General features: G+C 41.9%; 1 protein-coding gene across 28 annotated transcripts in view; it reads right to left on the bottom strand.

The window, feature by feature from the left end:
* LOC306644252 (ral guanine nucleotide dissociation stimulator-like) overlaps positions 1 to 16,408 on the bottom strand; it is a gene marked incomplete at its 5' end in the record, with an annotated part of 87,625 nt that overhangs the window by 19,616 nt on the left and 51,601 nt on the right. For 5 of the 28 annotated variants that reach the window (XM_079111043.1, XM_079111037.1, XM_079111044.1 and 2 more), the window contains 4 exons: positions 139 to 349; positions 5,469 to 5,589; positions 6,423 to 6,580; positions 6,817 to 6,916. The exons of the other annotated variants lie outside the window; for them this stretch is intronic. Coding sequence is in view for 1 of the 5 variants with exons in the window: in XM_079111033.1 (XP_078967159.1) it covers positions 139 to 179 (41 nt within the window). Of the gene's footprint in view, positions 1 to 138; positions 350 to 5,468; positions 5,590 to 6,422; positions 6,581 to 6,816; positions 6,917 to 16,408 lie in introns of those variants that run through there. 28 annotated transcript variants of the gene reach the window in all.

Genomic DNA, 16,408 nt, shown 5'->3' with positions numbered 1-16,408 from the left:
TGGATTGAGCAATGAGCTCAGGAATGAAATACATGATTAACATGCAAACTAATTATGGCTCTTCCACATCATCAGAGGTTCTGATTCAATTCCATTAAAAAGGTTGGGAAATGGCTTCTAAATATGTTGGGGACTCACCTGTGTGTGGGATTTTCAGGAAAAATGTGATCAAATCCCATGAAGCAGCTCTTCTCTCTTCTAACCCATCTGCAATGCAAGGTACCTGCGGTATACCTGCAGCTCAGTTCTTCCTGCTCAAGTCTTCTTGAAATGAATCATGAATGCTTCTTCTGAAGTGAAGCAGATGCCTGGATTCCCAGGTGCACAGGTGTTTGAAGGCACTTTCTTCCTGAAAACCAAAGAAGAAAAAACAGTTCATTAGTGAGGCACACAGAGTCCATTATCAATGATCTCTCCTCCCAGGAACCTTCCATATGACCATTTCCACATTCATGGATTAATGCTTTAGTAGTCAAGCATAATATGCACACATCCAAGCAGCAGGCGACACCCAGCATCCATTCATACAAATGGGAAACATCTGCACTGGAATAAAGATCTTATCCTTATTCACAAAAATGATGAGGAAAAGAATAAAATGGATAGAAGACTTCTCATTTCACTATCACATACCTGCTGTAATTCCCTATAAATCATACCCCCAAAATAAAAAGTGTGTCAGAGATGTGTCAAATTTTCAATGGAGGACACTTAAAACACTTTAATGAATATTTATGTATGTTATAATCTTGTCTAATGCTCTTTTAGAAAGGAGCACATAAAATAGAATCTTTTAAAATCTAACATTTGCTTGTAAATATTACTGGCTGTGTCAGGCATGGCTAAGTGAAAGGTGGGACCTGTGATAATCAGAGAGTGCAATGTTGTAGCACGTGGGTCCCCCATTCATATACGGCATGTGGTAACTATGGAAGCCGGGGAGGTAATAGGAGTGAGGAAGCTGACTGAGCAGAGGACCTCAGGCATACTGAGGGAGGGATATGCCAAACTGAAGACCAGGTTCCAGCTAACCATTAGTAGGTTGGCCCTAGATCTGCTTTTAAAAGTGGTGAAAAAATGCAGCATTAATGGAAAAATACCTAAAATCTAAAAGTGGGTCATTTAAATGGCATCCAATTACACATCTGATACAATGGTCTGCCAATTTGTGAATTTTGCTCAAAAAAACACATGATGACAGATCTAAAGATAAAACCTTCCTCTTGTGCAGGAGGCCTACAAATAACTTTTACTTGGCTCAGATGCAAATAACTTCGAACAGAATTTTTGACTTCTGAACAAACCTATTAAATATTATATGACACAAGTCACAGGTTTTTCTTTATAAAATATTCTGCTGGGCTGGGGAGATAGCTCAGGTGGTAAAGTGCTTGCCTTGCAAGCATAAGGCCATTGGTTCGATTCCCAGCACCACAAAAAAAAAAAAAAAAAGAAAAGAAAAAAATATATATATATACTGCTATTTTTTAAGCCTCACACATAAAATGCCTAAAATATATGCTGGGAATGACCCAAAGGATGAGAAAATGGAATCATTCTTAAATGTGCACATAGAGCCTGAAGTTTAGGAAAAGGAACGAATACATTGCCTGTTCAAGACTGCACTCAGGCTGCAGGAGTCTGGATGGCTATCCCACAGTGATGGCTCCATGTCACTGAACAGTCCTAGCTTTCCTCAGAAACCTGATGCACAGCCAACAAACCTCAGTTTGATGGCACCTAAATGGCTGCCTAAAATAATTATCAACTTATTTGACCCATTAATTAATATATACAACGTTACCAGTTCAACCAAATCACAGAAAATTGTAAACAGATAAGCATTTGCTTTGCTACCTTTACTTCCTTTCATTACCAAAAGATGATCAATTCCATGCTTCAAGGGACACATATATATTACAGAATGTCTAAGGTCCTGATGACATAATTTATCTCAGTCTATGTCATGGCTTCATTCTTTTATTATTTTGTAAATAATATTATTATTTTGTAAATAATAAAATATAATTTGTATTTTGAATTTATCATCCAACACTTTCTTCTCACATTGGTACACCAATTTCTGTGCTTACTTACTATTTAGGAATTTTACTAATTGAAAGTTCTAGAGAACCTGATAATGCTTGTGATGGACAAACTACCCCACATTCTCCAGAGAACGTTCATGAGCAGAAAGAAAAAAAGTTGTCAAGTAGAAGAAGGAACATGGGGATCAGGAGGAACCTCATTTTCACAAGAGAAAATCCCCCAAAGTGAAAAGCATTTGAAGACATGTTAAGAAAAAATACCAGCAGTGTGGTGTCACTTTGTAACCGCTACACATCAAAAGGTACAAAGCTAGATGATAAAATGCAGGCGACATGTGGACAGTTTGAGATATTCAGAAGAGCCAGTTGGAAGTGCTTAGTCAAAAAAGTAAACATACGCTCTTTGATCCAGAAATTCCACCTGTGGGTACACAACCTAATGATGCTTAAGCAGTTTCTGAAGGACACATGCAGAGGGATATTCATGCTCATGTTCCCTGCAGCCGCCTCACCTGTGCTCACTGGGAGTTGAGGATGACCTGGATGCCCACTGCTGGGAACGTCAACAGCTAAAACTGTGGTGGAGGCAAATCTTCATATGTTAAAAGTAATCATTTAGAAACAGGAGATTAAACATTCCAGTAAAATTCCTGAATTCAAATTCTTCCCTTCCTATCTACCAACAATAATGCTTGGTCTAGACATTGGGATACTTAAAGGAAGAAAAAAGGATATAATACCATGTCATTATTAGCTTTCTTAAGTACAAAAAAAGGAAATATAATCTTTACCCATCCAAGATCTGTTATACGTACTACATGAGATTTTTGTGGACATGGTTGTAAATGATTACCTTCTCAGATACTGTCTGTGACTTGCCAAATGCAAAGAACTATGAAGAATTTCAGCCTCCATATATGAACTCAACATCAAAAGTCTTCACAGTCTACAGGTGCTTCACACAATGGCTGAATGGGCAGCTGCCACCCATCCAGCCCTGGTAAGTTAGAATCTGGGGTTTTATACATTCTCAGGGGATTTGAATAAACATCACAGCTTAGCTTCCAGATTAAGGACTACTTTGTTGGTAACTTATAAGTTACTAACACACTTTCTTCTTCTAGGACTAGATGTCCCAGATCAACGATGTCAGCAAGAAAAGTCTCCATATGAAAATTAGAATAAGAAAACTATTTGCAGTTAATGTCCACCTTCCCTTGTGCACCAGAGCAGTGTCAGAGAGGATATGTACTTAGGAATATAAGCAACTCACTATTAGTACCAAGAAGAAACTTTTATTACAATAGGCAACCTAAACTCTGACTCCCTAACACCTTTCAAACTCTTGCTGTGATCACATCTAAAATGTACCTTGACGATAGTTCACACAGGCTCACAGGTGACACTACTCATTTTGATTCTCATTCTGGGAGCCCAGTGAAATTAAGTACATTTGACATTCACGGTTTAGAGCATAAGACCTCTATAGACACAGTGCTCAGGCTAAGCCTTCCTACTTTCCCTTTCCTCAGGGGATTCCGATAGCCACATTGTGTCACACAGTTGTGCGTCCCTCTGAGGACCCAGTAGTGGTTATGGTGGAACTAACCCCCACACAACACCTCAACACCACATCAAGCTGGGCTCCAGAGTCTCTAACCAGGGGTGTCTTGTGAGACATGAAGATCTCCCCCTGCCTCCTGACACCACATGACATGACTACTTCCATGGTATGTGGACATTTCTATCAAAGTCAGAAACACATAACAACCTCCTTTGAGTCAGTCAAAGGGATCTCCCCCTTAGATGCAGAGCTGACCTAGATGCCCTGGCCAGAGCAGGACTTCTAGACAGAGCACTGGACTCAATTTCATAGAGAAACACTCACTGGGCACTGTACAGCAATGTCTGGTGAACATTTCAATGACCCTACCTGGTTCATGCTTACATACTAAGAAGAAAAGGTGCTTACTTACTCCCAATTAGTAAAAAACAAAATAGCATCCAGTGACCTGTTAAAAATGAGGCACAAGTTCCAGGTCAACCTCAAAAACTTAGCAAGTCCCTAAGCAATTTGAGACCCTGTCTCAAAATAAAAAAAAAAGGGGGGGGGAGGGGGCTGGAGATATGCTCAGTGGTAAAGGCCTGTCTGTTTTCAATTCCCAGTATCAAAAGAGAAATAGAGGGCTGGGGCTAGAGCTCAGTTGGTAGAGTGCTTGTCTTGCAAGCACAAGGCTCCAGGTTCAATTCCCAGCAACGCAAAAAAAAAAAAAAAGAGAGAGAGAGAAATACAAATTGACCATTTGTGAGATAAGTGCTCGGTTCTCCTAACTCATGATACATTACCAGTGATTCTCATTAATCCATTTCTATATTCTTTCCACAAAAAACAATTTATATCACATCTTCACTTTTCTCTTGACTCTCACCATAGAGTGCAGAGAAAGAATTTCAGAATCTGGCAGAAATATGGCAGAACTTATTGGAAAAAAATTAGATGACAAGGTTCTAGAAAAAGGTATTCATTACACCACATTGGATATTGGGAAGCAGAATCCATGGCAAACTATTCATCATGTCCTACTGGAATCATGGTCCACTTTATTCCTCTATCACAGGAAAATGTTTTCTTATCTTCTTTTGTTCAAGAGCTTATCCACAGCCAGGCATGCTGACCCTCGCCTGTAATCCCAGTGGTTGAGAAGGCTGAGGCTGGAGGATTGCAAGTTTTAAGCCAGCCTCAGCAACAGTGAGAGCTGAGCAACTCTGTGAGACCATATCTCTAAATAAAGTAGAAAAGGAGGGCTGGAGATGGGGTTCACTGGTTGAGTGCCCCTGAGTTCAATTCGTGGTGTGCACCCCACCCCAAAAAAATAGATTACTCAGTTACACTCGTAGAAAACACTACCATCTATTCCCTCTAGCTAAAAAAAAAAAAAAGAGAGAGAGAAAAAGAAAGAACTGCAAATGCAATAGGAAATCAACCAACTCAGGAAAATGTATACACTTCTGATTTCCAGGAATGGCAGCCTTTTATTACTCTACTGCAGGACTCTAATGTCTTTGGGCATACAAATTTGTGTCTGTAACATTTCAACTCGACTCCACTAGAGACAACACTTAAAACAATCTACAATCTATATGAAGGGGGAAAAATGCTTAATTTTACAAAAAAAATTAAAATAGGTCTCCCTGACTTTATTGTCTCAACATAAAGGTACCTGAAATTTACACATATAAAATTTAAAACACACACAAAGACCCACAAGTGAGGTAAACAGAATGTAAAGAAGTGAGATTCCACCACAGTGACCAAGATGCATCCGGAGTCACTGGAAAACAACAACAAAAAAAAGAAGGACAACGTACTATCTTACAGTATCTCATTTTTAACCAAGATGAATATTTTCAACACAATACCTGTACATTTCCATGGAGTTCTCTGCAATAGACTCACTGGCTTCTTGGCACACATATGAAGTCTTTTTTGGGCTACATATGCAGCTGAAAGATGTCACCAACTTGCTCTCACATTTCCACACTGCTGCAAAGAAGAAACAGAATGTCTGATATTCTACTCAATAAACCTTGAAGTGGACCAAACACCATACTTTGTTCCATATTTCAAAATTAGTAAATGCACTTTCAACTCAAAAAGTATTCGATATTAGGGAAAAAGCAACACACACTGTTGTAATCTAGGACTGACATTTCCTACATCCTCATTTCTTTAACACGTGCTACTTCACATTCCTTAGAGCTGTCAAATTCATTCTCATCCAAGCTGAATACACATCCCTGTCACATGGCAATGTGAGCATATTTCCACCCACACCATGCATCAGCAAACATTTAGGTTTTCAATAAAAACTTAGGCTTCCCCATTTTAAAAACTGCTTAACCCCTGTGGGCTCAGTTTTCTCATCTGTAAAACAAAAAGTGCAACAGGACTGTCTCATGGTTTCCTGAAGTCTAATAAAGGAACGGAGTGCTCAGGCAAGCCTGAAAGGTGGCATGCAAACAGTACATTTTAGCGACAAGGCCCCGTCACTGGGAATCAGTCCATGTCACACATCGCATGGGGCCAAAGCATCTGATCCAACTCTCTCCCAGGGTGGAACCTGGAGCCCACAGGACCGAGCGCCTTGCTGCCTCCCTAAGTCACTGCTCTCGCCGCTGCTCCACTAGAGACCCTTCCTATGTTGCGCTGCTTCACTTAATGCTGGAGACACCGGAGGGCCTCCTGCGCTATCAGCCAGGAGCAGGAAGAAAGCAGCAGGGGTTTCCAGGCGGGAAGTTGAGGAAGAAAGAGAGAGAGACGCGAAAGAAACAAGGTGGCGAGTGGCTGGTGGCCGTCAGTGGACTCCGAAGTACCTGGAGGCGGCTCCTCTCCACGCGGCCTCCCTCGCCCTGGCGGAGGCTCCTCCTCGTCGCCCTCCACTCCCCAGGGCGCCTGCTGGCCGGGCATCCTCTTCGCCTGGAGTCCGGGTCCCAGGCGAGGCTGCTGCGGCCACGCCGCCCTGGACAGGACCCTGGAGCCGAGACCACACCCGGCTGTGAGCGGAGTCCCCGCGGAGGACCCGCCCTCGGGAGAGCGAGGGCAGCGCGGGGCGGGCGGCCGTCGGTGCGGAGGCCACCAGGCGGGCCGAGGGACAGGCAGCCGGACGGAGCCTGCGAAGGCGGCGGCAGCGCCCTCCCGGGTCCACCCCGTCCCCAGGCCTGGCCGGGGGTCTCGGCGCCGAGTCCGTGGCCGCTCCCGCCCGCTCACCTTCCACGCCGCCCGCCGGGACCTGCGAGCCGCCCGCAGACCCACAGCCTGGGCGCGATCAGGCGCCACTGCGGGTCAAAGTTCGCGCCCTGGACTAGGCCCCGCCCCCCCCGTCTCCGTGGCGACGGCTCCCCGCGCTTCCGCTTCCGCCTGTGCCTTCGGGGCGGTTCCCCGGGCGCCCCGCCCCCGGCTGTCAGTTCAGCCGGCGGACTCAGGTGCGGCAGGATCGGGCCTCCTGCCGGACACAGACTCCGTCGGTGTGAGTCCCGCGGCTGCCTCGTCGTGGCCACGACCGTGTGGACACCGCGACGCTCGGGTTCCCATCGGAGCAGCCTGTCAGTCAGGGTGGTGAGACGGCTGCACGTGACAGGTGCCTGGAAGGGCGCCTGCCAATCTGCCGGCTGTGCGGGGACGCCTCCAAGGCCTGTGGCACAGCCAGGTGCTGGGAGGGCTTTCTTGGCATATGTGGTCAGCTCAGCCCCAGCCTCAGGTCGGAAGCGGGACCTTCCCTCAGGCAGGCATGTCTCTCTGGGTAGCACTGCCCGGCGGTGGCCCTGTACTGACAAGGATGTGGTAGAAAACAGACACCGCGCCAGGGTGCTGGCACTAAGCACCTAGAGAACCCGCACCAAGAGACAGCCAGGATCCTCACTCCACAGGCTCACCCTAAGATTGGCCTTGGAGCGGTCAAAGCTGCTGCTGTGCCCTGGTGGGCCTCCAGTTCCCCAGAAGCCTGCCTGCTCTACTGCTCAAGGCTTGGCTGTCACCCTGACCTTCCACTGATGTTTCCCTTACACTCCCATCAACTAAGGGAACCCGGAAAGACAACTCAGTTCCCTGTAGTTTGAAATGGCCCAAAGGATGCAAAGAGGCAGCACAGAGTAGGGATCAAATAAATGGTAGCTGATTCCTTTTCCAGGAAAAGGAAGTGTCAACTAAGAGAGTATTATTCCTGCAGAGAGATATGATGGTCCCTCCCTGATATCATCTTTTGTCTCCTACAGTGTGTGTTTGGCTGTTGTTGGTTCAGGGATAACACATGCTGTAAGGTATACAGACAGTGAGGTGCAGGACTGCTTTTAATGTTTTGATTTAGACATAATGTTTTTGTCCTTTGGATATGGTTGAGGAAACACAGCAGCTCTGATTGCACTAGCGTACATTTGCTACTACAATAGAAGACAGACTGAAGACAAAATTTCTAAGAGAAATAAGGCAGGGTAAAGACCACCACAGAGGCTTGAAGGGGGAGTCCATGTCTATCTATGATCAGTGAGTCAATTAGCAGTGGGATTTCCTGGTTCTTGGTTGGAGTACAAAACGTTGTGGGAAGAAGAGTTTTCCAACTTGCAAAACAAAGATCTCTCAATAGTGCGAGTGTTTGAAAAAAATGTTCCTAAAGCTGGACATTCTGCAGTGTGTAAACTTTCCTGTGGGATTAGAAAAATAATCTCAAATGATTATTTAGAAAACTAAGAGTCACCAAAATTTTTAATGCTTTTATGATAGTAAATACTCTTAAAAAGAGTGCATAAATGGTTTGGCATGAAGTATTCAACAGTCTAAAAGGAAAAGAGGAATTCCTTCTGTCTTATGTCCACAAATACATTGTGTTTAATGTGAGAGACATAATTTATGTATACAAGGATACTTAATGGAATCAACTAATTAATGTAAAAAAGGATAATCAGAACAGAAGTCAAGATCACTAGTCAACATTTTCCAGGTTTTGAGAAAGGTTAGAACTGAAACATCAGGGCTATATTTCTATCTGTTCTTAGAAAGGACATTATGTCATTGTTTCCCTTCACAGTGGATTTTGCCCTTTGCATTAGTCATGTCTCTTCAGGCTCCTTTACCTGGACATTTCCACAGCCTTTCTTGGTCTTTTATAAAATTAACAATTTTGAAAGCTATTGTCCTCTTCACCTTTTTTTTCTCCCCAACTGAATTACTATAGATGAACTTTCCTTTTGGCTTACAGTTCTTTGAATGCCAATGTACACTGAGATGCATGCAAGGAGCAGCATAATCAGGTTACAGAAAAAGTTGTTATTGCCCAAACTCCACCACAATCCACCATTGTAGCCACATGCTCGTCGCTTGCATAATCCCTGGCAAACACGATTTATTCTTCTTTACAATAATTTTGAACAGACATTAATAAAAACAACATGTAAACTTTTGAGATTGTTTTCTTTCACTCAGCGCAGTGCCTTTAGGATTTATTCAAGATGTTACACTTATCAGTGATTTGTTCCTTTATATTGCTGCCTGGTACTTGTATGAATGTATCACCATTTGTTTTCCCATTCAACAGTTGAAGAACTTGGGAATTTGTTTCCATTTTGGGGTGATTACAAAGCCATCTGAACATTCATGTGTAGGCTTTTGTGTGAGCCTAAGTTCTTATTTGTCTAGGATAAGTAGCTAGGAGTGAGATTTGTTGGGTTCAATGATGGGTATATGTTTGGTTTTATTTAGAAATTGCCGAGTGATCATCCTGATCCTTACTCGGGCTGCAGCTGAGAGGAGATGATCTCTTTCTGGGAGGCTGGTATTAGTGACCAGCTGCTTGAGCAAGGTGCACAGACCACAAGTTGACAGAGGCAATCAATAGCCTATTTGAGTTGATTTTTGAACAACTCATCAGAGGGGAGAACATCACCACAGGTATGGAGGAGGGAAGAGAGAGAGAGAGAGAGCACTCCCGTCACCAAGACAGAATATAAACCCTAAGGGCAAACTGCAAGGGAGCCTCCTCCTCCAGCCACACCCTACTGCCTACAGTTGCCAGCCAGTTAGTCCCTGTCAGTGGACTGATGCACTAGTCAGGTTAAGGCTCTCATAACTTGCTCTGTCTCACACATGAACTTGCCAGCTAAACCATAACACCTGGGAAGCCACAAACAGTTTGTACCTTAACTATTTCTCATATGACATTTTCCTGAACTGTCAGCCTTCAGGCCTTTTTCTCGTTTCACAGATTGGAAATCTCACTTTTAAATGGTGCATCCTACTGAACACAGTTCTCTATAGGGAAATCAGGTATTTATGTTCATATGTGCATTGAACAGATATATTTTGATGTCCTACTAGGTGCCAGGTACTGTTCAACATTCTAGGATACAGCACAGGTCTGGGCCTTCCCTTCCCAGAGGCGCCTATTATCTAGCTTACTTTTTTATGTGTAGCCTAAATTAAATAAGCTTTGAGGCAGGGAGGTGTGTGTGTGTGTGTGTGTGTGTGTGTGTGTGTGTGTGTGTTGTGTGTGAAGTGTTCACAGTTCACAGACTAACCGTCATTGGGAGAGTCAAAGGTAAGTGAAACAAACTCTTCCTCAGGGCAAAAGAGGGGAGATAGGGAACATGCTCAAACCTTACTAATTTTATAGGATATTTCCTATATACTGCTGTGAGGTGATATTCCATGTGTCTCTATGGTTCTACCCCTCATAAAAGAAATCTGCATTTGTTCTAGAGTTTTTGTTTTTTTTTTTTTTTTTAAGTATGTGCAGAGACATGTTTGGGTAGCCCTAGGATGGGGGCTGCCGTTGAGCCAAGTGGTGGTGCATAGTTAGTGTTAACACGGCGTGATCTACTTTTGCCTGATTAGTTAATGTCTCCTCTGCTCTAGTGGTCAATAGATGTTCCTCATTCTTGACTGGTACTGTGGCGCATGCTCCAACCGGCTACTTAATCCTAAACTGATTGGCTGCCTGAGGTATATAAGACACACACCTATAGGAAGCACCTCGGATAAGCAGCACCTCTGATAGATCGCAGAACGCGGGGTTCGCAGGTTGCAGATTGCAGAACGCAGGACTAGGCAGACAACTCTAGGTCGCAGATCGCAGGATGAAGATCACAGAACACGGGACTAAGAACACACCTCTAGGTCGCAAGTTGTAGGACGTAGGCCGCATGCCCCACGCCGCACCTCCTAGAAGCGAGCCACCTTTAAGAAGCAGTAGACCTTTGATAAGCGTAGCCTCTCTGAAAGAGTAGCATTCTCTAAAATTAAGCAAAGTCTCTTTTCCTCTAAGCAAAGTCTTTCTTCCTTTCAAAGCCTCTCTTCCTCTATAAATTAGTAGAACAAGCAAGTAAGCAAGAAAGCCCGGATAAAGATAATAGAAGTAGTTCAGTTCCAGTCCACCTCCGATAAATTACCGCGAGGTTGTTTGTTGCTGCCGGCAGCAACAAGTATGTGTTACGGGCAACTTCAAAGGATAATGTCTTACTTAAAATAGCAGGCATGCTTAATGACCAATATAAAAAGTTGTGGGCTGGAGTTATGGCTCAGCGGTAAAGCGCTTCCTACTTGCATGAGGCACTGTGTTTGATTCTCATCAACGCACATAAATAAATAAAATAAAGGTCCATTGACGACTGAAAAATATTTTTTCAAAAAAGCTCAGGATCCTGTTCGTACACACACTACAACTAAGAGTTAGATTTATACCAGCCATTGTGGTGCACAGCTTTATTCCCAGTGACTTGGGATGCCAAAGCAGGAAGATCATGAGTTCAAAGACAACCTTAGCAAGTTAGTGAGGCCCTGAGCAACTTAGTGAGACGGTATCTGTAAATAAAAAACAAAATGGGCTAGGTGGTTAAGTGTGCCTGGGTTCAATCCCTGATACCAATTAAAAAAGAAAAAAGAAAAGAATTAAGTTTCACATTGTTCATGGAATTGCCTTTTAGGAATATACTGTTACCCTGATTACTGCTATGTTTATGAATTAAAAAATTCTTTGTCCCAAAGTCTGATGTCTTCTACCAGCATCCAAGAGACTATGGCAGTCTTGCTTAACTTGTGAATAGAATAAAGTCTCAAATCCTCAACTCCTGACAAATGCCACTCAAATCCCCTCTGCCTCACATTCTGCTCCTCATGCAGCCTCATGCAGACTTTGGCTCTCTAGGCAGGAACAACCTGATACCATGTTGCTATGCCTGTGTTGTTGTACTTCTTTCTTCCTGACCTGGGGCTTCTACAGTATTCCCTTGCAGCCAGAATCTGCTCAGCTTGCATGCATGCACAGCTGGTGTTGCAGAGGAGACCAGCAGGTGGAGCCAGAGCCAAGCAGACATGGATGTTCCTGGCCCAGAATCTTATGTTCTTGCTTGAGAGGATTCCAGGCAACAAGAGACTTAGTAAAAGAAAGAAGTGTTCTGGAAGGGATAGAACAAGAGAAAATGGGGACACCGCCCCCAGAGAAAGAGTGGATCCACTTAGGAAAAGAGGTACATAGGGAAGTTTCCAGCGAGTCCCACTAAGGTCCACCTCAACTTCGGTCGGACAGTAGGATTGCATCAGACTTCCTAGTCCCCACTGGACGTGGTTTGGAGAGTCGACGAGTGAGAAATGAAAAGGCTACAAAGAGGCAGCAAGTTTCCCTCTGAAAATAGAAGACAGTCATGGGCTCGACAGCATAAGTTTTAAAAAGTCTTAATAACTGAAATGCAGGGGACATAGAAGATTCTGTGCAACTTGATAGTTTCACAATGTGGGCCTAGAAAATGATAAAGGAATGAATGTCCAGCATGGCCATTGAGCCAGCTTTGTTGCTGAGGGTATTCTTGGTTTTGTTTTTGCCCTCGACTTAGTGAGTTTGGCTTCCCCTATTTTTATTGGTGAATTATAATTATAAATTTTAGTGGCATTCATTGTTACATACTCTTACATGCACATGATATAACAATGCAATTTGGTCATTTCCCTTTTCCCTCCCCTATCCCTTCCCCTGGGCCCTGACTTCTATTTGACTAGTCTTCCTTCCTCTCTCTTGAGATCCCCTGCCCCTGTATTTTTCATTTCCTTTTTTTTTTTTTTTTTTTTTTCTCTCTCTCTCTCTCTCTCTCTCTCTTTCTAGCTTCTACATATGAGAGATAACATATGACCCTTTATTCTCGGAGTCTGGTTTATTTTACTTAACAAGGCTTTTAACTTCTATTCATTTTCCTGCAAGTGACACAATTTCATTCTTCTTTACTGCTAAATAAAACTCCACTGTGTATATACACCACATTTTCTCTATATACTTACCATTGATAGATACATCAGCTTATTCCATAATTTGGCTATCATGAACCGTGCTTCTATAAACTTGGCATGTGTGTGATGACACAGTATGCTGACTTTAATTCCTTAGAATAAATAACCAAGGGGTCCTTTACCTAGGTCACATAGTGGTTTCATTCTTAGTCTTTTGAGTAAATCCCACTGATTTCCACAGCAATTATACTAATTAACATTTGCATCAACAGGATAGAAGTGTTCATTTCCCCCACAACCTCTCCAGCATTTAGTTTGTTTGTATGCTTGATGAAATCTCAGTGTGGTTTTGATTTGCAAACAGCAAATCAAATCTAATCAAATTAATTGCTAAAGATATTGAGCTTTTATATATATATATATATTTTGGCCGCTTGTATTTCTAATTTTGAGAAGCATCTGTTTAGCTCATTTGCCCATTTATTGATTGGTTTATTTAGTTATTTGGTGGTAAATTTGGGAGTTCTTTATATATTCTGAATACTAATCCTCTGTCATATATTTCTGGATATTTATATGATAAACCATCCTTACATCCTCAGAATGAAACCAATTGGTCATGATATTCAATCTTCTTCATATGTCATTGAATATGTTTGCTTCTATTTTATTGATATTTTTGACATCTAAATCCTTCAGGAATTGATCTATAGTTTTTTATTCCTTGATGTGTTCTGATAGAATTTAACAGAAAATCCATTAGACCTGGGTTTTTCTTTGTTAGGCTTTTATTATTGCTTCTATCTCATTGCTATTTACTGGTCTGTTTAGGTTTTTCTATGTCCTCTTCATTGAAATTTGGCAGGTTATATATGTCTACAAATGTATTTACTTCTAGGTTTTCAACTGACTAGAGTATAAATTTTCAAAGGTGTCGCTAATGATTCTCTGGATTCCTCTGATGTCTGTGGTGATTTCTTCTTTTTCATCTCTACTTTCTTGAATGTGGTTGCTCATTCTCTCTCTCTCTCTCTCTCTCTCTCTCTCTCTCTCTCTGTCTGTCTGTCTCTCCCCCCCCCCCCCCCCCCCCGTCTCTCTCCATCTTTCTCTTAATTTGGCTAAGGGTTTATACTTGTCTGTGCAGAGAAACAACTCTGTGTTTCATTTATCTCTTTACAATTTTTAAAATTCTCTATTTCGTTGACTTTGGGCTCTGATTTTTAATTACATCCTTCTACTGGGTTTTTAATTGGTTTGTTGTTGTTTCCCTCAGACTTGAGATCCTTATTGGGATCTTCAGATTTCTTTCTGTTGGCACTCATAGATTTTCCTCTTAGAACCACCTTCCTTGGGTCCTAGAAGATCTGGAATGTTATATCACTATTACTGTTTGATTCTAATTTTAAAAATTTTCCACTGATTTCCTCTATTTCCCACTCATTATTCAAAGTGTATTGTTCAATCTTCATGTGTTTTTATAGTTTCTGTAGATTTTTGGGGTGTTGATCTCTAATTTTATTGCATTCTCTGATGGAATGCTAGAAATTGTATCAGTTCTTCTGTATTTACTAAGAGCTATTTACTTTGTATCCTAAAATATGTCTGGTTTTGGAGAGGTTTCCATGAGCATCTGAGAAGAAAGTGAATTCAGCTGTTGTTGGATAAAATATTCCATAGATGTCTGTTCAGTCCATTTGAGTTATAATTTTTGAGTCTGAGTGTTCTTTCCTGAGTTTCTGTCTGAATGACCTATCTATTAAAGCAGGGCTGTGTTGAAATCACCTGATACTGTAATGAGGTCTGAGTCTTCTTTAGGTTGCATCCTGTCTGCTTTATGTGTTTAAATACACCAACATTTGGGGCATAAATATTTACTATTGTTATATCTTCTTGTTGGATTGTTCCCTTTATCTTCATGAAGTGACTTTCTAATTACTTTTGGCTTGAAGTCCTCTCTTCTGGATATGAGAATCAGTGTTCCTGCCTCTTTGGAGGCTCCATGAGTAGCTATTCCTGCTTGCTTTGGGGGCTCCATTTGATCGGCCTATCAATTTCCATTCTTTCATTTTGAGCCTTAGGATGTTTTTGCCTGTGAGGTAATTTTGTGCAAACAAAATATAGTTGGCTCTTATTATTTAATCCATTTTGGCAACCTATGTCTCTTAACTGAAGGATTGATAACATTCATATTTATTATTAAAGAGAGAAGTTTATTAATTTGTGCCATTTTGACTATGTTTAACTTGGTCCTGTTTCTCATTTGCTTAGCTACTCTTCAAATGAGATTTGTCCATTTGTGAACTCTGGAGTTTGGTTTTGATTTCTTCTGTGTGTAATATTTCTTCAGTATCATTCATGGATTCTTTCAGTTTCTGCTTCTCTTGGAAGGTTTTATTTCATCTTCAAATCAGAAGATAGCTTCGCTAAATGTAGCGATCTTGGTCAACAGCTATTTTCTTTCAGGGCTTGAAACACATCCTTCCAAGACCTACTTTATTTTAGAGTTTGAGATGAATAATCACAAGTGATTCTGATTGGCCTGCCAATTGAGGCACATTTGGAAGGACAAACCACAGTTCTGAAGTTAGGTAAGAAACAAAATGGAGTTGAGAATAGAAAAAGGAAAGAGATGGACACTATTCAGACTAGCAAAATCTGATAAGAGCATCTTGGTTTTGATGAAAAATATACCATTTTGTGTGTAGTCCTAGGGATGGAAACATGGGAAGTCTCCTACTCAGCTATAGACCTAGCCATTTTTATCTTTTATCCTGAGACAGGGTCTCACTGAGCTACCCATGTCAGCTGGGACCTCGGAAGCCTCAGACTCCTCTGAGTTGCTGGGACTACAGGTGTGTGTCACCACACTTCATTTAAAAAATAATATTTCTTGAGTATGTAATGTTTTCTAGGCACTGGGCTATGAGCTCTAAGTGAGTTATTTTATTAGTTTAATTATTACAAAAAAATCTAGACAGAGTGGGACAATTAAATTTAGAGAGGTAGTACAGCTTACTTAAAGTCACAAAGCTTGAAAACAGAACTAGAGTTAAAACTCAGTGTAACTCTAGAAGCTATATTATTCCTAATAATAATAACAACATATTATTATTATTATTAATTATTATAAATGCTATATATTCATTTTAACTTTTGGGGAAGACCTCCTGTTTTAGTCAGCTTTTTCACTACAGCAAGTAAAGGATGTGGCCAGAGCAATTGTAGAGGATGAAAAGTTTATTTGAGGGTTTCAGAGGTCTTAGTCCACACAAGGTCAGCTCCATTCCTCAGGACTCTAGCTGAGGTAGAACATCATGGCAGAAGAGTATGGCAGAGAGAACCAGTCCAAGCAGAATGAGACTCCACTCACCAAATATAAATATATAACCAAAACCACACCCCAATTCCCACCTCCTCCAGCCATACCCTACCACTTCAGTTACCACTCAGCTAATCCCTGTCAGGGGAGTAAATCACTGATTGAGTGATTGAGTTAAGACTCTTACAACCCAGTCATTTCTCCTCTGAACTTTCTTGCATTGTCTCACATGTGAACTTTTGGGGGACACCTCACAGCCAGATCATAATGCTTCTC

This window comes from Sciurus vulgaris, assembly GCF_902686455.1.
Source record: "Sciurus vulgaris genome assembly, chromosome: 14".
Classification (NCBI taxonomy): Eukaryota; Metazoa; Chordata; class Mammalia; order Rodentia; family Sciuridae; genus Sciurus; species Sciurus vulgaris.
Note: the sequence above shows the minus strand (reverse complement) of the source record. Positions and strands in the feature narration are given on the sequence as shown.